We start from the raw sequence: 23,030 nt of genomic DNA, 5'->3' as shown, positions 1-23,030 counted from the left end.
ACATGTTTAGCTTTAGGTAGTCACAATCAAACATTCTGTGGCAAAGGTAAAAATCAGAGTTCAAATCTAAGATAGCAACTTAAAAAGGATTTCCCACTGAAAATATAATAGTAAATATATAGCTCTGGCAGCCTACAAGATGATACTGGTTTCCTCCTTTTTAGAAGCATTCTGCTGTAAAGAAATTTCACACTGCAAAAACATTGCTGAGCTTGTACAGAGAACATAAATACCAGAGAAAACAGGATCAGATTTTAAACATATGCAGTTGAAATAAAAATTAATATTATGCAACAATTCCAGCTGAACATTATTTTACTTATCCTTTCAAAAATATCTGTGGTCCAGGAACAGACAAGAATTCATTGTGATTAATCTTGGGCTTCCCCTCCAGATACCTGGGGATCCCAATCAGTTAATTTGGAGACTGCGGGAGAGATGGAAGGAGATCTAATTTGTCTTTTAAGCCTCCCTTAGTTTAAAACTCTTGTTTTAAAAAGGCAAACTAATTTTTTCCTCTCTAGAGAAAGGGGAAAGTGTGGGGGTAATCTTCCTGAATACAGATCTGCAACCAGATCTCAAGCTTTTTGACAGAGGAGCGTGTAAGGAAACGCAGGCTCTGTTGGCTGTTAGTAATTCACTACAAGCTGAGGGTGTTAAACTATTCCATAGGCTTTTCTTTTGAACAAACACAGTTAGACTGTTTTGCTCAACCATTCATAGCTCCTGCTGGAACAGCCAATGGAAGCTGTGGCCATGAAAACCTTTGACCAGTTCTAGTTGGTGCAATAGTTATAATCAGTTCTCATATCCTTGTCAGCTCTTGAATGGACTGCTGTAACTGGCTCTACCTGGGACCACCCTTAAAGATCACCCTAAACTTCAGCGGAGACAAAATGCCTGGGTACTAACAGGACTATCTCAATGCTACCATAGAACTACAGTAGCTGCATTCAGTTTGTTTCCAGGTGCAACTCAAGGTGCTGACAACAACTCCTCCATGGCTTGGGGCATAGGTATCTGTGAGATCATTTATTCCAAGTAGAATCTGCCCACATAAGATGTGCTGGCAGAGATTGCGTGCTGAGTGGCCCTATGCCCTGCAAGTTGCCATTGGAGGGGACTTGGAGGTAAGCATTCTCTGCCCTGCTTGTGGAATCAGTTACCAAATAAGATCCCCTCCAACGTCACCTTGCGAAGAATATGGCCACTCAGCAGCTTACAACAACTGTTATTAAAGATGGCTTTCCTGGTTGCTATTAACTTCTACCTCAGCAATACTTGGGAGAATCACAGTGTTATGATTACTATTAACTATTAGTTCCTATTAGCCAACTACTAACCAACCATTAGCTCCAAATTCAGGGAAGCTCTTTGGTCCTATGATGTTTAACATCCTTTATCATTTTTTTATGGACAAACCATACAATTTGGTATTTTGTTTTAAGGGACGAGGTACAGTTGCAAAATAATTTTTTAGGAAACTACCCTTTCATAGTGGCTTACAAGATACTTAGAGTATGCAGATCAATATTCTTAATGAGAATTGTGATTTTCCTACCAGAATAAAATGATCCTAATGTTCCCCTTTTTCCAGAAAGCCCTGGCAGATTTTCCCCAGTCAGGGTAAGGCTTGTCCTGAAGCATCATATCGGTGACCTGAAGCGAAGAGAGAGAGAGAGAGAGAGAGAGAAACTATGTAATTCAGTTTAGGTAGAAAAAAATCTGCATTATGCTTGAGGGTCATAGAGAAACATGAGAATTGTCCCAAACAGCAAGATAATTTTGCATGTGCAAAATATCCTCATGTATATCTCTGTATAGGAAAGTCATGTGCTTATTCTTGCTCTATGTGGTAATATATGCCATGCAGGGAAGCCCACAGACAAAAGACACAATGCCACACTTAGGTTTAGTGCCTACATATAACAGAATATGGCATCACATCTCTCCCCCCGGCCTCCGAGTCATTGGCTGTAACTCTAAATGAGGAAGGTAAAATTGCCTATTGGCATGTGTGAGAAAAGAATTCCACAAAGAAGATAAGCAGCTCCTAAAAGGAAGTTGAAACATATCATCACACAACATAGGGGTGCAATTTCTGAATTTCTGAATCACTTAAGAAAGGACTATAGGTTGTGTAAGCCATTTATATTTATTTATTTGTATGCTACGATTCACAGAGGCTCTGGGCGGCTAACAGTCAAGAGAAGCATATAATAAAAAGCAACTCCCTCAAAATTCATAAATAAGCCCAACCATAATATAAATAAATTGGCAACATCAAAGTAAACAGTAAATATACAAAGGTACGAATCTGCCAGATTTCTACCGTCCTCCTGCACTAGATGGAACAACCGGGCCTTAATTGCTCCCCTAAAACCCAGGAGGGAAGTAGCAGACTGGATCTATATGGGGAGGAAATTCCAAAGTATGAGCACAATAACTCAAAAGCTTGCTTCCAAGGTTCAGTCATACAACCATCTCTTATAGAAAGAACCCAGAAGTTGTCCCTATTCAAACTGATTGGACAGGGAAAGATAACCTGATCTGGAACCACATAGGGCTTTTGAGGAAACAACCAGCACCTTGAATCATACCTGGAAGCCACCTGGCAACCAATACAATCACCCAAGTATATATCCATCAGTGTCCAGCTACCTCAGTACCAGCTGTATTCTTCCAAGTGCAGCCCCATGCAGGAGGTGACTAAGTTACAACCAACTGTAAGCAGGGCCTCCTAACTGACAAATGGCCAAAATAGGAACACAAGATATAACTGTACGAAAGCCCTCCTGGCAGCAGCTGCCACATGCTGATCAAACAGGAGTTGTGAATTCAAGAGGACCCCTAAATTGTAAACCATCTCTGAGTGGGAGAATACAACCCAGTTCAAAGTTGGAATTGTTAGGGCCACAAAGACCAAAGCTGCTGTCTTTAGATTCACCCAAAGTCTGTTCTTCCCCACCCAGATTCTGATAGACTCCATGCACTGGCTCAGCACTTCTACACCACTGCTCGTTTGGCCTGTGGCCAAGATGTATATCTGGCTATTATCAGCATACTGATGATACTAGAACCTGTGGCAACAGATGACCTCCCCCAGCAATTTCATATATTGTAGATATTAAAAATAGTGGAGCAAAGAGAGACTCCTGAGGCACTTTACAAAGTAGAAGCAGATCTCTCCTCCCTTTACCCCTTACCAACAGGAACCACACTCTCAGGAAGAACAGCAACATAGCACCCACTACTCCAATGCTATAAAATCAATCAAAAAGTATACTACGGTTGATGTTATCCAAAGCCACCAGGAGATCAAGGATCAGGAGGCTCATATTAAACAAATTCCAGCCTCTCGAAAGATCTTCCTCAAGCACAATCTTTGGCTAAATATGTCACAGAATAAAGCAACTCCTAATCAACAGAGATACAGAAGAATAGAATCAGTGAGAGCAAAACTGAGTTTATTGAAAAAAATATGTTTCATTTTATTGCTTCCTTATCAATTTTTTAATAAATTATTATTTCCATAAACATGAAAATGAACTTACAGAGGATCTTCTTCAGTTTCCTATTCTGTGGTCCCTTTGAAGTATCCATCACTGAGCTCCTAATCCTTGCAACTGTATCACATTACAGGAAAGTTCTGGATATGTATATGTATATATGGAGAAATATTTTGCGACACCTTGTAGAATGTGCAAGTATTATAACATTGAATGATGGCAATTAATACAATGCAGCAGGTTCTAAGTCTCTTAATCTCCTACAACTGGTCAGGTATACAACATAATCATCAAGTATCTTCCATTACACAAAACAAGTCCCCTCCCCCTCAATAAGGTATCATTGGAAACTGAGAACTAATCCTAGCTGTAACATGTTGGGTGATTTTCTTTTAATGACTACATTGATGAAGAGTTTAATTTCACCTCCCTATGTGCTCAAACCTAATAAAAAAAAATGGTTCCCAGGGTTGATATATATCACAATTATGTGATATCTATATCTTTATTTAAAGCTATCTTCCTAAAAACCCAATGATGTAATTTAAAGCAGGGAATTATGCCCTACGCACTCAGACTCTCACTTACTCATGGCCCCAGATTTTCTGCAGATCACAGTATCAGCACTATGGACAGCACATTCTTGAAGGATTCTTTTTTTAATCTCATATTCTCTTTGCTCATAGCAAAAAGAGAACGCTGTGTCTCAAGGAGGAGATGCAGGAATTATAAACTAGGAGCTCCTGACTAATTAAACAACTGTACCCAAGAGACAAGCTTTACATTACTGAGTTTTGCATCTTGCTTATTCTTCTGCTTTAATTATTAGGATATAAATGAGAGAAATAGGTACTCCACAGATTCTTGGAATCGTCTGTCTTCTTACCAGTTCTGTGAAAGGAGGGGCATGTACTTGGTGTATATGATTGATTTCCTGGGACCAAAAGAGTCTAGAGAAGATGAGAAAGTCTTTGGATTATACCTTCAATTATAGCATCCAAAGCAGACAGTTTTGAGCATACTTGAGTCTTCAACAGAGCATACTTTTGTGGAGTCTGATTATGAGGCACTCTGGCAACAAATCTTAGTCAAAAGTCAAGGTATAAATATAATGAATGAATACAAAAGTTACTGATAATTGGATATTGTGGATTCTTTAACAATCCACCTGGAAGGAAAGGTTCCTGAATTAAAGAAGTTATACAGAAATTATCTGTATAAATTGTACTTTCAGAATATACAAAACAATCCTTCACAGCATTAATTATTCCTTCACTATAAACAAGATTTTTTTTCTTTTAGATGTCTGAATGCAGGTTTCAAGAACACTCCTTTGTTTCCCAATAGCTGCTACTGTTCTTATGCTGGTTGTTTCTATAGATATTAAAAATTCAGTTGAAGCTGGTCAGGCAGAGCAGAGAACTCCCTTTGCAAAATAAAGCTTAACATCGACATTCTGGTCAGGAAGTATGCTGCATGGCCTTTCCATGTAGCCACATCTCAGAAGATCTAACATAGGGTCACAACCCAAAGCTGCAGACTATATGCGGCCCCCGAGCCACTTGTTTATGGGCTCAGCATTCACCAATGCAAAGTTAAATATAAGATTCCTAAGCTACATCCTGGGTTTGTAACCAAAGGGTTTGTCCTGCCTCCTCCAATTATGTCATCACAACACTGCCATGTCCTTTGCGTGCATCACTTCCCAATGAAATAAAACAAAACAAAACCAAGGGTAGTGCAAATGAAAAAATAGTTTCTGCTCCTATCTGATGCTTTCCGAATTTTGCAGGCTTTGTGGAAGCAGAGATCAACTAATTAAACTCAACAGTGCAAAGTATATGTACTTTTGAGTATTTTGTAACTCAGGGATAAAGCATTTCTTTATGTTTCAGTCTTTCACCTTGCTAAGTGATGCATCTCTGAAATTCAGAAAAGTGATAGCAAGACAGTCAAGAAAGGCCAAAAGTCTTATAAGACAGCTTCTTTGATTCTATATTCATATAAATCTTCAGAGAGCTGGGAAAAGCCACCATACATACACACCCAAGATTAGTGCCATGTTTCAATCATCCAAGATTTATTGTCTAATCTGCATGAGTTGCCCATCTCCATTAACGTAGTCTTAACTCTTTTTGTAATTAAGTTCACTCAGTAAGAATATGGCAGAGTTATTCCCACTGTGAATCTTACTATTTTATTATTGTTTTTTAAAATTAAATTACAAAGTATAAATTGTGCAAGATTCAGCCTATGTTGAATTAGGATTTAAGCTGTCTAAATGGAAATGCACCCACATAATACAATATTATCTATACTACTTAAATGCTTGTGTCTGTAACCTTCAACTGGGCAAAATGGTGTGTCATAGAGCAACAATTTTTGAACCAAGGTACCTCAAATGGGCTAATTTACAGAATGCATCCAAAATCAAGGACCCATGACGCCCATGAGATTGAAATTTGGGGAATCTGTGGCTGTGCTGCCACGGTCAGCCCAGGTCATGTGATCATCATGTGGGTATCCCCAAACTCTTTCCCACCTCCCTCTGTCCCCTGCACCCAATTGGCTGGCAGCCAGGCCCAATGGGCAAGTGATGATTGGCTGCTTTGGAAACGAGACAGAAATTTGAAATCCCTTAACGATGGTGGGCATTGAGGGATGAGGGAACAACTTGGATGCCTGCTGATGAGATAGGGCTGGCTGAGGGGTGCTGGTGGTCAATGGGTGGAGGAGGAAGCAGATTCACTGGGGCTCTCCTGAGGGTTGTGAGGGGAGGGCAAAAGGCAAAAGGCATAAGCCTATATTATAGGTAGGTAGGTAGGTAGGAAGGAAGGAAAGAATCCCCGACCTTTTCCCCACCTCCCTCTGGCCTCTGCACCCAATTGGCTGGTGGCAAGACCCAATGGGCAAGCGGCGATTGGTGGTTTGGAACCAAGTCTGAAATTTTAAATCTCTTAATGGTGGTCAGTGTTGAAGGAAGGACAAGGGAGCAACTTGGATACCTGCTGGTGAGGTAGGGCCAGCTGGAGGGTGCTGGCAGTCAACAGGTGAGCCCTCTTCCTCCCTTGAGGAAAGACCCCTTGGGGACATGCCAGAATGGGGAGTGGGGGTGCAGTTTTCCTCGTGGTCCATGGCTCCCTTTGTTCCACCTCCCCTCAGCAAAGTGGCAGGCAGTTCCATGGGTCAGTCAAGGAGGAGGAGGAGGCTTCACCGGGGCTTTCCTGAGGGTTGTGAGCGGAGGGCAAACAGCACAAGCTTATATTATATGTGGAAAGGGAGGGAGGGAGAGAGATTTCTGACGTACCCTGCCAGCTTCCCACAAGGAAAGTCAATGGGGAAGCCAGCAGCAAGTCGCAAGTTGCTCACACTTCCACTGCTTTTTTGCCCTTGGTCATTCTGTTTCTTTGTTTAGGTAAGGAAATACCTCTGAAATGATGACCCAATGGGTCATGGGTTGTCTAGTCCAGAATGAGGTCTCCCCTGAGATCTGTACTACTCTCACCCTGACAACATTCTGAAAACCTGGTTATTTACCCAGATCTTGGGGTTGGGTGGATGGGATTCCCCTGTTGGCAATGTTTTATGTTTGCTTGTTGGGTGGATTGCTGTCCCATTTTTTGTACTTATTTTTTCTTTAAGTACACTTTTTGTACTTATTCTGGCTATTTTTTGTATTTTGTTGTTTTTATGTTACTCTGTTGTTGTGAGCCATCCAGAGATTGTTGGAGTCAGGTGCCATCCAAAGTGAATAAATAAATAAGATACTAATTATATGCTTCAAAATTATTACTATATTACATGCTACAAAAGTATTAATATATTCATACTATAGAAGTTATATAGGGGTGTTTATAAATGGTAGACTATAACATTTATTTGCAGGTCTGAGCTGTCTTTATTGCACAAACTTTCATTTTATTATTTTGAACTTTAAGTAAATTCTGTACTATGACCCAGAAAACCTGACCATATACTATTAATTAACTGTGAACTAGTTCATTCTTAACGTAAGGTTTTCAAACATCCCAAGGATGACACTAATCAAGTAAGCTTGGCTGATATTGATTTTTCTTCTTCCCTCTTTAATAACCATAACTTGGAGGGAGGTTAATAGATGGGCCATTTAAATATGAATCTTAAAAATTAAAAGCAGTGTTTTATTTTTCCCAAACCAGTTTATAAGAGAATGGGGTGTGGATTTATTCTTTTTTTTAATTCTCATGGGCATTAAAGGTGGGAAGAATAACGCATGCGTATGGATAACAGCCAAGGGGACGCAGTGGCGCAGCGGCTTAATGATGCTGAAAGTTGCTGGCCAGAAATGGTCGACACTTCAGCGGTTTGAGCCCAGCTCCATGCAGCAGAGTGAACTCTTGCTTCCTTCCCAGCTCCTGCCAACCCAGCAGCTCGAAAACGTACGTGAGTAGATAAATGGGTACTCTCACCCTGGTGGGAGGAAAAATGCTGGTGGCGCTTGCATAGGAGACGGGACCAAGTTGCCGGTAATGCGGAAGCTGCGCATGCCCGAAAAAGGCACGAAGCAATGGAAACCCCACCTCCTGCGCTCGCCAGCTGGGCTCTGCTCTAGGAAGGAGGCAATGGCAAACCACTTTCAAAACACCTTGCCTTGAAAACTGCAGGGACTCGTCCAGGCAGTTGCCGCAGAATCGGAAACGATTGAGTGCGGATTAAAAAAAAAAAGATAACAGCATGAAAGATTCTCAGTCCTCACTTCCTTGGAATGCAGTAATGAGTGCTGAATAAGGATTTCTTTTGATATTCTGATAATATTTTCATAATATAGCAGATATTTCATTTCCTGAATTAAGTAATTCAGCGACATAAACCTGTTATTTTGAGTTTATAAAATCAGTCATGGTTAGTGTCCGAGCTTTTTTTTTTTAATCTCTCCAGCCTTCCTTCTTGCATGTCAGAACTATTCAGATTACAAAATTAAAGCACAGATTGCTTCATTGATGATATTTGTAAGTCACTGTGGGAACCTTATAGAATAAAGATTGGAGTTTAATGTTTTAAATAATAATACATAATAAAAATAAAGATTGATAGCTAACCATGCATCTGAAAACTGTCTGGAATATACTGATATTTGAATTTTGTATAAACAGTAACAGAGGAACTAATGCATATTCTGTTCTATTCTACTAAAATAGGGCCACTACTCAAAAGGTCCCATCACAACTCAATAGATCTTATTGGCAAACACATGAACAGGGCTCCATAGCTAATCTTAGGGCTTGGATAGATTCATAAATATGCAAGTTGTCTTCAAATAATTTGTTCCTAAACGATTTCAAGCATAAAATGTGTCCACCAACATTTTGAATTGAACTTAGAAAAGCTCTAGTAACTAGCACAGCTGATTAAGTATGTTTTGCCACCTTGAGTTGACCAAATATATATATGCACATACATACATACATACATACATACATACATACATACATAGAGAAACATACATATATACACACACACAAAAGGTGGGATAAAAATATAACAATAACAACAACACAGAATCTCTGTGTTCCATATTCTTATCAGCTCAGCAAATTACTAGGTGGATAGTAATGGTTAGATCAGTGTATCCATTGGCTAATGCAACTCCCTCTTTGCCAAAGGGTAATCTGGGTTCATAGAGTCATTCTCCTAAACCGGATTTTTTTTAGTGGTGAGTATCAGTGTTCTCTACAAATATCATTTTGTCAGGACAAAGAGCAACTTTCTCTAAAACATATTCTGTTCTTCCTCTTCCTCTATCTCATTCTGCAGCAATCCTTCTGCAGTGTTAATCTATGGTTACATTAGGTCCCCAAATTTCTTAAACCAGCCCTAGCCAAAGCTTCTGAACTGCTTGAAAAGACATCTGAAATACAGGAAGGAGAGAAGAATCTGTCAAGTTTAGTTTTTCGCAGAGTCACACATTTTGATAGGCCACTTTCAAACTTTAGGTTTTTAAAAACATTTGCACAGGAAATTATTTGCATTTTGGTACGTGCTTCTTCAAGCACAAGCATTTTTGTTACAAATTTTCTGTTGAGAGAGAGAGAGAGATGGATGGATGGATGGACAGACAGACAGATTTGTAGTCTTTTCCTGAATATATGTTTTTGGGTAAACAGGATTACAAAACTGAAGACTGAATTTCAAAAGACAGGTAAATTTCAATTCCTGTATCAGTTTGAAAAGGCCAACTTAAATTCATATTCTCATGCACACTAAATGAATAATTCATCTATAATCTAATGTAAAGTGTCATAAGCTGTTCCAGCTAATGCTAATGCTTTAGAACAAAATTTCAGTTTATCTTGATTCCTCCTAAAACTCCCCCTAGTTATCTATTTAGAGTTTTTTCAGTCTGCCATGACCATCTGGATGTACCCTGTCAGAAAAGAGGAGAACTATTTCAGAGCAATGCTGTCTGAGTCCCAATTTGTAAGTAACTCATAAATATGCTACAGAGCCAACATTTCCCTGATGTACGTCACCCACTATGGTAATTACAGTACAACCAAGGGAATTCTACCTTCCCCCTTTCATTATTCTAAAGATGGGGTAGTAAATCCAGTTCTGGCAGCTTTTTATATCCAGAAAGGAATCACTGCCAACTTCTGGGGGAGGTATGGTGAACTGAAGTTGTCTCCGCAAAAGTGGAGCCGACGACTGCAGCAAAGACCGAAGAAGTTGTGACTAGACGGATTCTTTGGAACCTCTCCGAACCTCTCCACCCACATGCACTCCAGACAGCTTCTCCTTGTGAGGACACTGCAAGACAGTCATCTTCCACAGGTCTGAGCACAGGGAATCAAAGGGATTAGCCATCTTTCTCACAAATGCGGTAGAGCCTTTTAAAGGACACTAAATTTGCAAGCCTCGCAAATATGCAAGCCTCACAATCACTTTCAGAAATTGCCTATTAACCATTTTAAAGCTATTAGAGAACTTCAGAACAAGTCTGAAAAGTCACTGGGTGAGTTTAGTTTCAACTCTGAACAAAAGAAAAAAAATCACAAGCTTAAGGACTTAAAGAATTTGAAATAAACAGCAACAAGCTAAATAAGATTTTGATCTAAGAAAGTTACAAATGGATTAAGGGTTCAGTTAAATTTGGAATATTGACTTTTACTATAAGATTTTCGAATTAACTATAAAAAATACATAGCTTCTCATGGGAACCAGAATTATTTTGGCTACCTTGGCTCATAACAAAGATAAGCAACTTTAAGATTTTAGAAACTGGATACTAGAGAAGACTAAAGATTCTAAGTAGAAGGAAAAAATACAAGCCTGGTTTTGATGTTGGTTAACTGGGACTTACAAAATGACACAAAACATCATAACATTGGAAATATTAAAGGAGATCTTTGAAGAATGGAGCCACAAATTAGTACCTACAATATCAACAGTATCAGTAATGATGTCTGATTCTATGGCTAGACTATGTCCAAAAGATGTTAATGAGGGAATGATAGATGTGGAAGAAATTTTGACTGACAAAGTACCGAAAATGGAACTACAAATGACAGGCCAAGAGAACTATTTGGAAGAGGATGCTTTATTGAATATACAAAAGAATCTGGCTGAAGTTTTAAAAATTAAAGGGAAATACAAATGACAAATCAAGAAAATGACCTGGAAAATGTTTTCTTATTGGATCTACAAAAGAGGCTTGTTAAACCCTTGAAGAAATCTGTGGTGGGATAAAGATGAATTGAAGAGAAATCAAATCCTATGACAATATTTGAATGAACTAAAGATTAAGACTGTTAGAAGTAAAAGGAAGGAATATAAAGTTGGTTTATTTAAACAAGGTTAAGATAAGACATGTTTTTGCAAAGTTCTGGCAACCCTTTATGGACTTTTTGCTGACACTAGGATTGAAAAGTTGATGTTTTATGGATTTGCTTATTGATAAGGGATGGGATGTGGGATGAAGAAATATCTGTTTCTAACCTTACAGGGGGTGAAGAGTTACTAAATTTGTCTATATTTGTTGTAATGAAGGTTGGAAGTCACTTCTTTATATATTTCTTTTCTTTTTCTTTATAAATTCTTTCTTTTTTCCTTGCCCTTTTTTTCCTTACTATTCTTTTTTCTTTCTATAGGTTTAGTTTGTAGTACTTTTTACTATTATAATAAAAAACCTTAATAAAAAATTATATACAGAAAGGACATAACTTCCAAACTTAGTACTGATTTAACAGCAGCAATGTCATTGCTTTTCTTTCTGGTTAATTGATCCAGAATATATATAAAATCATTTGACTCTTCATGATCACAAGTTATAAATGCTGATCTATAGCTACATATGTATCTTCAGATGGTTTCCTGTGGGTATATTAACCTGCAACATATTTTTCTCCCAGTGGAAATTGTCTATGATAGCATTATCACAATGCTGTATTTAAGGGTTGAGTTATTCACTGGAAATTTGGCTTTCCCATTATTTGTGTAGCTGTTACCTTATCTTATCCAAGTTTCATGATGCTTTTTGAGGTAAAATTGGATTTAACAGTGGATGAAACTTCTTGTGTGAAACTGTCTCAATATACCTGCCTATCAATCTGAGTTCTATGAATGCAGGCATACCAGATGGATTAGCACGAAATATTTTCTCCATCCAATGTAATTAGAATCATTATCCAATATTATGAGTGCCTCTGTATGGAAGATTTGAAGTGGAGAATAATACATAGTATCTATTTCTTGCTGTCCTACTAAAAAAAGTGACAGAAGAGCCCTGTTGGAATAGACCAGAGCCTGCCTAGCATTCTGTTTCTCACTTTAATCAATTACATGCTTATGGGACTCTTACAAGGAGTTATTAGGGCAATGCTTCTCTCCCGCTGTTTCCTAATGACTGGCATTCAGTGACATGTTGTCTCCATTCCTATAGCCTTTGATAACCTTATATACATATACATATACAGTGGTACCTCTAGTTACGAACTTAATCTGTTCCGTGACTCTGGTTGCAACTCGAGTTGGTTGCAACTCGAAGTAAAATTTCCCATAAGGTTCAATGTAAATACGGTTAATCCGTTCCACCCTCTGAATTTGGTCGCACCACGAGGCAAATTTCCCCATAAGGTTCAATGTAAATACGGCTAATCCGCCCTCCGAATTTGGTCGCACCCCGAGGTAAATTTCCCCCATAAGGTTCAATGTAAATACGGCTAAACAGTTCTGAAACATATGCATTTTATTTTTAAACCTCAAAAACCTTCTAAACGCCACAAAACACACCACAAGCCTCACCGAACGTCTCCTTGCTACCGTGATCTCGCCCACAGGAAGCCGCGACCGCGTGGCAGCAGGGAAAATGGCTGCGGATCTGGTTCGTAACTTGAGGCGGAGTTCGCAAGTAGAGGTAAATTTTTGGGGCCGGAGCTGGTCGTATCTTGAAAAATTCGTAAGGAGGGGCGTTCGTAACTCGAGGTACCACTGTACATTATATGTGTGTGTGTATGTGTATATATATATATATATATACACACACACACACACACACACACACACACACATATATATATATATATATATATATATATACACATATACATATACATATACATATACATTATATACCTATACAGTGTATATATTATCCTTGTGAACTATATGATAACTTCCTTCATGGAACACAGGACTAATTAGTATTATACAATAAAGTAGTACTTGGAACAGACTGGGAAGAGATGAGACATTTATATCCAAAGGCAAACTCTCTGTGATGGATCTTATAGAACTGCAAGAAAAGAAGTATTAAGAAATTGCTAACTGGATCCCTGCAAAGCAATACTAAATATCTTAAAAGAATAATTGAAAATACTTAATACTGTAACAATTAACTATTTGGAGAGTTAAATTAAATGCTATTATATGAAAGAGAATATACATAAGAATTTTGGGAAGTCACATCACTGGAAGGACAGACCCCAGGGCTTGTGAAACCCTAAAACCGTTCAAGCAAAAATGGCAATAGTCAAAAGAACAGAATAGAATGTCAGTACTAGAACTTCTTTTATAAGAAATATTTTTAAAAATTAATGATTTTTAACCAAGATGATGCACGATGAATAATTTTTAACCAAAGTGATTTTTTCTTAGGGTTGTGGATGAAAGAATTATAAAAAGAGGATTTCTTATATTCTAAGGTTTTAATAAAATTAAAATAGTTTTTTCCCCCCAGAAGACTAGCTGCCTATGCAGGAAATAGTCATCATTGTGCAAAAGTGATAGTACCGAAATAGCTTGAAATGCTGATCACTCATGTCCATTTTCCTTTCTTCTTATGTGAATACAATGATTTGATCTTAGAAACCTTCGTATATTTGTGATTAGCTGAGACAAGTATATACAATATGGTAATCACCTGATAATACTTGTTTTGTTTCTGTAATGAATCTGTATTTTAAGCAAGAGAAAAGTCAAGTTTAGGCTGAGAATTACTTTTGATTTTTAATTCAAGAGTTCAACCTGTTTCTCAGGGAGGTTAATGGCTTCATTTATAAAGTCTAAATGTGTTTAGCTACCTTCTGGGCCTATAAAAGACAAAAACAATTTTGATTCCTGGTGAGTACTCAGATACATTTGTGCAGTTTTCTTGCTATCAATACGGAAGTGGTTTGCCACTGCCTTCTCTCAGGATTTTTTTTTTTTCACTTTGACAGAATACCAGGATATCTCTGGTACTCTGTGACTGTGCACCAGCAAAGTACTAAGCAGTCCTAACTTGCTTAACTTCCATGCACACATAATGAAAGGCTTATAGATCTATTTTTAAAAAGTGTTGAATTCTCCAGGATAAACTGGTTCTAAGCTGGAACTTTTATAAGCCTGAAATAAAACTACTCCTACTCCTATTCCTATTTCTATAACTACACTGAAGGCATTTCATTTCTGGATCATCAAAGCAATAATATTTGAAATAATATAATCAATATGGCCTGTGATTATATGAAATTAAAATGATATGAAAATGATATGGTTGTGCAGTAAAGTCCATGTTAATCTACATCAGCAAACAAAACCATGACTTTGCACTGAAGGTACAACCTTCAAATATTTCACGTTTTAGGATGATCCTTTAGCAAGACTGACTGATTTAATCACAGACTGCAAATCAGTAGGAAATGGGGGGTTGTGTCCTAGTTCCAGGAATATACTGAATTAATAAGCATTTGCAAGAAATGAGTTTATTGCTGGTTAAATTTTATTCAATTTTCAAAGTCTTATCTCCAAGGCACTTTCTGGAAATTACCTATTATACATGCTAGAAGGATACAATCTGGGACTGAATGATCAATTATTTCAACTGTGTACTTTCAAAGAATGGCTTTCAAGGAGGAGATATTATCTGGAACCAGAGAAAGATAGGAAGCTCCTCTCTATCTTATCAAGTACCAATCTTTTTATCTCATAGCTCAAGCATTTATTTTAAATCCTATCATCACATCAATGTCAGATCACTTGTAGCTAAATTGGCTTAAGCGGAGACAGTCATTAAAGAGATGCATCCAATAAAGAAAAAACCCAATTACCTTTTGCATTAAGTGAATAAAATGTTCTTGTGCTCATCAAGGACACTAATACATCAAAGAAGGTACTTGACTTTGTCACAATATACCTAATGCAGTCATATTTGGCTATATATATACAGTTACATATTTGGCTATATATATATGTACAGTTTTTCTACATCAGTGGAAGCCAAAACAAATTGCTAGCGCATATATATATATATATATATATATATATATATATGCTAGCAATTTGTTTTGGCTTCCACTGATGTAGAAAAACTGTACTTGTTGAACCAGTAATTGAACTTAACAGCTTTACATGCCTATCTAAAGTAGCATTTTTATACGACTTTTAGAATCTATTTGTGGGAAGAGTAACAGAAGAACATACACACAAATTTTTCAGTGTGTAGCAATAATCTCTAATGCAAAGGCCTTTGAGTTAGGTTTTCTAATGTACTTCAGCTCTTGGCTATTTTCCTCCCAATTTTCATCATTATCAATTTTTTTTTCTTTTTCTGTACTTGAAGAATAATTGTGTACAAGCCCATTGATCTAGAGACATCATTAATTTTATTTGCAGAATTTGTTCGTGGAAGAAAATCAAAGAAATTTCACTATCCAACAATTCAGTTTCTTCATGAATTTGAATTCAAGAATGAATACACACACTCACACACACTTCTGTGGAAACAGTTTGCACTTCTTCGCTCCAGAGGAATTTGTTTAACAATTTATGTAACACAACAACATCCTCCCAAAGTAACAGTCAATATCTTAAACCATATAATGCTGTAACAATTTAAAACAATAATTAAATAGTCAAATTACAATCTAAAAGTATAATAAAACATGGCAACTCAATGAAAACAAGATTAGACAATAGAGTAAAACCTTTCTTTGTCCTGCATAAAGGTATAAAAATACATTTTTAGATTAATTTTTTAAAAATCCCACAGAAGAGATAGAACTATTTGGCAGAGGGGTGGAATTCCATAATTCTGGGGCTACTGCTGAAAAAGCTATAGGCCTAGTACATTCAAGGCAAGCTTCTTTTCTGCAATAGGCCTTTGTCTAAAGGACACATTTCTCTGGCTACTAACTATGGAGAAAATTATTCTATTTGGTTTGCATGGCCCAAGCTATTTGTATAGTAACAAACACTTCGAGTTTGATTCAGAAATCTATGAGTAGCCATCTCAAATTAGTTAGTGTAGCTATAATGTGCTCCCACTGAGACATATCCAGCAGACCTCTAGCCACATCATTTTGGACTTGTAATTTATACATTTCTTTCAAGTTCATCCCCAATTAGAGGGCATAGCAATAAGTCACCAGCGCATGAATCACATTAGCCAGATCAAGCCTCTCTAGAAAGGAACATAAATGCAACAATTCCCTCAACAGATCTCTTCTTGCCCATACCAGCCAAGAGGCAGCTATGTTAAATGGACATCTGATAGCCAAATTTGCACAAGATACTTTCCACATCCTCATGGAACACCAGCTGAAATTTCTAGTATCATTGTTAAAAGCATTGTCTACATAACAACAGAGAGGAGAAGAAAGAAAACAGCTAAATTACCTCCTTGTATCCTTTGGCTGGTGACTATATCAGATCAAGGAATAAGCTCAATCAACCCGAACCTCTTCTACTACAATGGTTAGTAGAATGAATCATAGGGACAAGTGAAATTTAGTAGTCAATGCTCTTCTTGCATAAAATAATATGCAGAACACCTGGCGGGATTGCACTTACTTTTTAAAAATGTACTTTTTCAGCTTGCTTGGTCTGTTTGTAGAGAGCATGTTGTGTGTCATATAGCTATTGCAGGAAACATCAAAGAAGAGAAGTCCAGCACTATTGCCTGGTTTGACAAAGTTTTTGAAAAGTGTGAGACCCCCAAACTGCCCTGCCAAAGTGGACAATAGAATGAACCAATTTTGTGAGGTTTTACATAATTTAAATCTAGTTGTGGGAAATGGGAGAGGCAGAATAACATAAACATTAACATTAACACCAGTGATGGGCAAAGTATAAATGGAATGAAATATTGGATGAATGCTAATTCAGATATGCCCCAATTTCATATTTCAGAATCCCAACAGTCTATGTCCATCTCCCAAATGTCCATCTATTTTCCAAAATAGTCTGTTATGTTAGACTTAACTGACACTGAGTAGGAAATTGCAAAACAGTTAATGTAATCTGATGAGCAGAAGGTGCATTTGCCACTGCTGGTAATCATATTTACAAGTATGGTATAATCGAGAGGAAAAGCGGGGGGGGGGAGAAGCAATTGTTTTGTCACTGCACTAACTGTATTTGCATCTAAGAGTTGAATGCAAAAGGCATGTGCTGTTTATATACAACATGTTCTATTAGAAGAAACAAGGTGCCTCACAATTACAAGGCACACATTGATTTATTTTCATTGTTCATGAAAGTCACAAAGGACAGTCAGATTTGTGCTCATTTGAAAACTGAAATTAGCATATCTTATATTTCCTTGAAGGACTAAAATATCCATTTTGCAAAGTGCAAATATAATTGCATTTTTATCTGTAAAGGTAATTTAAATACTTTAGTAACACATTGTTCTTCCTCATTAGAAGCTTAAAGGTTAGTCAGTTGTCAAAATTTTTGGGAGGCTTATGAAATCAACTTTCTAGTAAATGGTTTTTACAATATGTTGTTTTATTTATTCTTGAAACATCTATCCTTGTATGCATTAAGGAAATTCCAGATTTAACCAAATAGATATATTCATTATGTCATGAAGACATGTTCATGGAAAATGACCAGATTCCATTAGAAAAGATGAATCCCTGAACTGGATTTGGAAGGATTTGGGGAAATAGGCATTCTGTTATAATACAGCAAACTGGGAGTCAGGTAGTAAAAGTCTATAATCCCAAATATGGCTAACTTTAATCACCCAATTGTCATTCTATACTGAGCTCACACGTTATTTTACTTAGTATTTCACAGAATGAAAATCAACTTCTCTAAATTCATGAAACTGGATGTAGGAGAAAGCTGGATTCAAGCACCTTTTCTGTTGAGAATAATCACTGCTACAAAATTATTGGCTATGATGTTAGTTTTTTTGTTGCTTGCTTCTGAGAATCCATTTCCTAGCTGTTCATTAAAATGTACTTATACATATTCATAGTTCAGCTAGTGGTGAATACACATCACATTAAGCCTCTCTGTATGTGTGTCTTTAAAAAAATCAAACTCCTAAAAGTGGAGAATCACAGAATCAAACAAAAAGAATTTTTCACAAAAGGTGTCATATGATCAGATTTTTATTAAATTTACTGCCTGAAGTATATTATACATACTGTACGTACATAAATGGCCATCCCACTATTTTCTTTTGGAGTAAGAAATGCAAAGTGCAAGAAGGAAGTAAGAAATAGTTAAACTAAGGAAATTAAGGCATAAGGTAAGAAAACTCCACCCGGTTTAAGATGTTCCAGAAATCATGGGAACTGAGGGACCCTGAAAGAAGTTTCTGGTCAATGGCAATGTGCACAGTATGACTAAAATCTTGGACAGTTTCCAAAGAAGAATGCTTTCAGGTTAAATGACAAGCTGTCCTGAAACATAATGGGCTTGGCTGATTTAAAGTCAACACTGAGATTGCTTTATCGATACACTACTTCCATCTGGATGATGAATCAGAATTATCATAGAAAGAGTAACTCAACCTCAATGGGTGAAAAAGTAAAGATAAATACTCTTGTTGACCTCCATGAGTTTTCTTGGAACTCATGGAAGCGGTTTGCCATTTCCTTCCTCTGGGAAGGATGGATGGATGGTTGGATAGTTGGACTGATGACTTTGCAGTCTAGCCCACAATCCTGGCATTCCCTGATTGTATTCATCCAAGTAATAATCAGGGCCAACCATGTTTAAGTTTTTTTTTTTCCCCTCAAAAACAAGCAAGGTTAGCTAGCTGCCGCCACCTATTGTGTTGATGGGTGAAAAGTTTCTAAATAAATTATATACCTTAACATTAATCTTTCTAAAATAAATATGAGAGTACATTAACTTTCATTAATTTATTGATATTTTTTCCAAAACATTCTGTTGATTCTTGTAGGAGGTAGATGGATCTTCAGTTTTATTCATCTTGATTTTTAAAATGTAATATTAGAAACATTATGGTTTAAAGTATCTCTAATGTGTCCATTCATGCTGGAAACCATGCATTTTCACTATAAAATGATTCCTCGACTTCAAGATTCATTTTTTTAATAATCTAAAAGCCCAATCCTTAACAACATAAAGAAGTTCAAAACTATCTGCTTAACTCCCTAATTTCAGCAGAACAAAGAAGCTGTAGTGCCAGTTTGAAATCTTAAAAGCACCAACAATATATAAAATAGGGGGGGAAACTTTTAGAGCACTTTACTTGCTATTAGCTGTTATCAAAAAGTTGTTTTCTTGTCACTGTAGAATAATAACACAATATTAAATGTGGAGTGGTAGTTACCAAGAGTAACTCTTTGTTATTAGTAATATTCATCAACAGATTTCATGTTATTATCTGTACCTACAATTTTTTTAAAAAAGATCCAAACCAAGAAACTTACACCTAATGAAAACCTTTTGAAGATACTACTGCAAAAATAGATTAAATGCTCTCTCTCTTTCACAGCTGATAAAAAGCCCTAAGATTTCTTCACACAGTTTTGTCAAATTTACAGGAAGAGTATTGAAACTGTATTTTTAGCTATGGAATATGCTGAAGCTCAGAAGCTTCTATTTTGTCTTAATACTGATAAATGAACAGCACTGAAATATCAGGTACAGTATCAGAACATCTCTTACTGTGCTTTAAAGCCTCTGCTCCACATGACTATTTCCTTTCTACCATTAACTGCAAAAAATAAAAATAAAATATGTGGGTTTATATATGGAATACCTCTGTGGTCATACTATAATTGCCTCAAAATATTACTTTTATAAATGAATCATAAAAAATATTGTGAAATGCATGACCTAAAACAGAGGTAAGCATTCCAAATGTTGTTGAACTACAATACCAAACATCTCTAGGAAGCACAATTGGATCTAGGCCACAATGTAATGTGAAACTTGCTGGATTATAGTGACTCTTCATCAAGTCTAGAATACTGTTTCATGCTGTGGTCATTTTGGGAAGCTCACAGGCAGAACATCAAAGTAATCACTCTCCCTTCTTAATTATCTTCAGGAACTTGCCTATAATCACAAATACATGTTGTGATCATGAATGTTCCTTTTGATATCACAACTAACAGCCAATAGCATCCAAACAGCTTTCTGTTAATATTCTCTCAAAAAATTCATTCTCAGATCTGCCCTTTATTGGCTCTGCCAAGTTCCACATAGCGCTAAGTGAGCCTTGCTCAAGCATGCATCTACAGATATTGTTGGATTATAGTTCCTACAACTTCATTGGTCACAATAAATGTGAGTAATGTCCAATAAAATGTTGGGATGAACACATGGGAAAAAACTACAGGTAGTCCTTGCTTCATGACCATTCATTTAGCAACCATTGGAAGTTACAATGGTGGTGAAAAAAGCTACTTATGACCAGTCCTCACACTTATGAGCATCGTAGCGCCACCCCCTCCCCAGTTATATGATTGTGATCTGGGCACTTGGCAACCAGCTTGCACTTATGATGGTTGCACCATCCTGGGGTAAAGTGATCTCCATTTGCGACATTCCCAGCCAGTTTCCAGCAAGCAAAATCAATGGGGAACTGCGTGATTCACTTAACAACCATGGTGATTTGCCACCACAAAAATGTCATAAAATCAGATGCAGTCATGTGATGCCTCGCTTAACCACCACCCCACTTAATGATGAATTTTCTGGTCCCTATTGTGGTTATTAAGTGAGGACTCCTTGTATGCTAAATCACCAAACACTGATCAGAGGATGAGCCTGAATAAATCCAATCAAGACTTCCTGTTATTTTTTTTTCTTGAATGTAAATGAGAAGACAATTCAGCAGTTCTTATGAACGAATAGCTAGGTATGAATTGGAAGCAATTCTAGGCAGTTAACAATAGATCTTTTTTTCCCCACCTGCATTAAAAAATAATATATCTTAAAATTCTTGTTCTCCTTAGCATATTTTATTCCATTAGGACTGTAATATGCCAGATGCCAGAAAATTACTTAACCTACCTCCCCTATACTTAATTGACTGATTATGTGCCATCAATTCAGTATAGCCTCTTAGTGACCACATAGATAAGATTTTCTCCAGGACAATTTGTCTCCAGCAAGGTCCTTCAGATCTTACAATGGTAGTCCCTAATTGAGTCCATCCACTTTGCTGCTGGTCATCCTCTTCTCTTTCCTTCCATCTTTCCCAGCATTAAAGACTTCTCTAGAGAGCTACATCTTTCCACAATGTGTCTAAAATATGATAATTTGAGCCTGGTCATTTGTGCCTCAAGTGAAAACTCTGGGTTTATTTGTTCGATGATCCATTTGTTTGTTGTCTTGGATATCTATGGTATTCTCAGTCTTTTCCAACACCAATGTTCAAAAGTGTCAGTACGCTCTATCTTGCTTCTTCAAAGTCCAACTGTCATCTCCCCAGAATATCACAGGGAAAACCGCTGTCTACATGATTCTGATCTTTGTAGGTATAGACATATCATGGCATCTGAATATCTTCTCCAAAGCCTTCATTGCTACTGAACCAAATGTATTTCTTGACTGATGACAGTACTGTTGACAGTTGATCCTAAAAGCAAAAGCTATCCATCACTTCAATATCTTCACTGTCTGGTTGGTTCACTAAGGCGTCACTAAGGTTGTTGTAATTAGTGCGGCCTTTTCACATTCCTCCTTAATAGCTTATTTGATTTCATTCCACAACACTAGCAACTAGAAATCCTGAAGGCTTTCTTCTGGTTTCCTTTCAATGAGGTTCAGAACTTTAAAGCAATTCCTCATGTTCTCCTTGAAAACGGTGGGTATATGGTCAAGATTGTGTTGGGGAAACTTAAGGTTAATAAACAAAAGACAAATATGCTAACAAAAAATATGAAGATACAAGACCAACTAGAATTGATGAATACAACAGGTTTTAAGATTGAAAAAAGGTAAAATATTTGGATGTTAATCTGACAAATATGAATTGTATGTTGTTCCAGAATAATTATGTTAAGACATGGAATGAAATTAAGAAAGATGTCAAGATGGGAGAAATTACAACTATCATTGTTGGGAAGAATTTCTGTGATAAAAATGAATGTCTTACCTAGGATGCTATTTCTGTTTCAGACAATACCGAGTGTGACTACTGACTTACCATTTAAACAATGGGAGAACGACATAACTAAATTTATTTAGCAAGGTAAAAAACCATGAGTTAAATGTAAGGTGTTGCAAGATGCTAAAGAAAGAGGAGGTTTAGCCTTGCCTGATTTCAAATTGTACTTTGCTGCTTGCTGTTTGGTTTGGTTGAGAATGGGTGTTGCTGAGAAATAATACATTATTAAATCTGGAAGGACATGAATTGAGATTTGGGTGGCACAGCTATTTATGGTATGATAAAGTTAAGGTTAATGTGGATTTTATGAATCATTTTATTAGTTGTGCCATTTTGAGAATTTGGAATAGATATAAACCTAGACTGTGTCCGAGAATACCCCTATGGTTATCCCCACAAGAAGCATTTTATAGGAAAGTAATGGTAACTAAGCAGAAATGGTTAACTTATGGCAATATCCTTGATATTCAAGGAGAAATTAAAATAAAATCAAGAGGATTTGATATCTCAAGGACATTCATGCCACTGGTTTTATGTAGAACTTGGAGAAAGATTTAAAGTTGATAAAAATATATATGGTTTTGAACAAAACAAAGCTGTTTTTGAAACTGAATTGTGTACCAATGATGAAAACCTTATTGCTAAAACGTATAAGCTTTTGTTGAGATTTGAAAGAGAAG

General features: G+C 36.9%; 1 protein-coding gene across 3 annotated transcripts in view; it reads right to left on the bottom strand.

Moving 5' to 3' along the window:
- Positions 1-23,030, bottom strand: part of TMEM117 (transmembrane protein 117) — a 215,539-nt gene that overhangs the window by 71,341 nt on the left and 121,168 nt on the right. For all 3 annotated transcript variants that reach the window (XM_088141752.1, XM_088141754.1, XM_088141753.1), the window contains one exon: positions 1,562-1,659. In XM_088141752.1, coding sequence (XP_087997878.1) covers positions 1,562-1,659 — 98 coding nt within the window. The remainder of the gene's footprint in view (positions 1-1,561; positions 1,660-23,030) is intronic.

The sequence above is a fragment of the Python bivittatus genome, unplaced genomic scaffold, assembly GCF_059951505.1.
Source record: "Python bivittatus isolate LINGU-HERP-01145 unplaced genomic scaffold, Pbiv_v1 ctg000330_np1212, whole genome shotgun sequence".
In the NCBI taxonomy this organism is placed as follows: Eukaryota; Metazoa; Chordata; class Lepidosauria; order Squamata; family Pythonidae; genus Python; species Python bivittatus.
The sequence above is the reverse complement of the archived record's forward strand: the minus strand, read 5'-3'. Positions and strand labels throughout refer to the sequence as shown.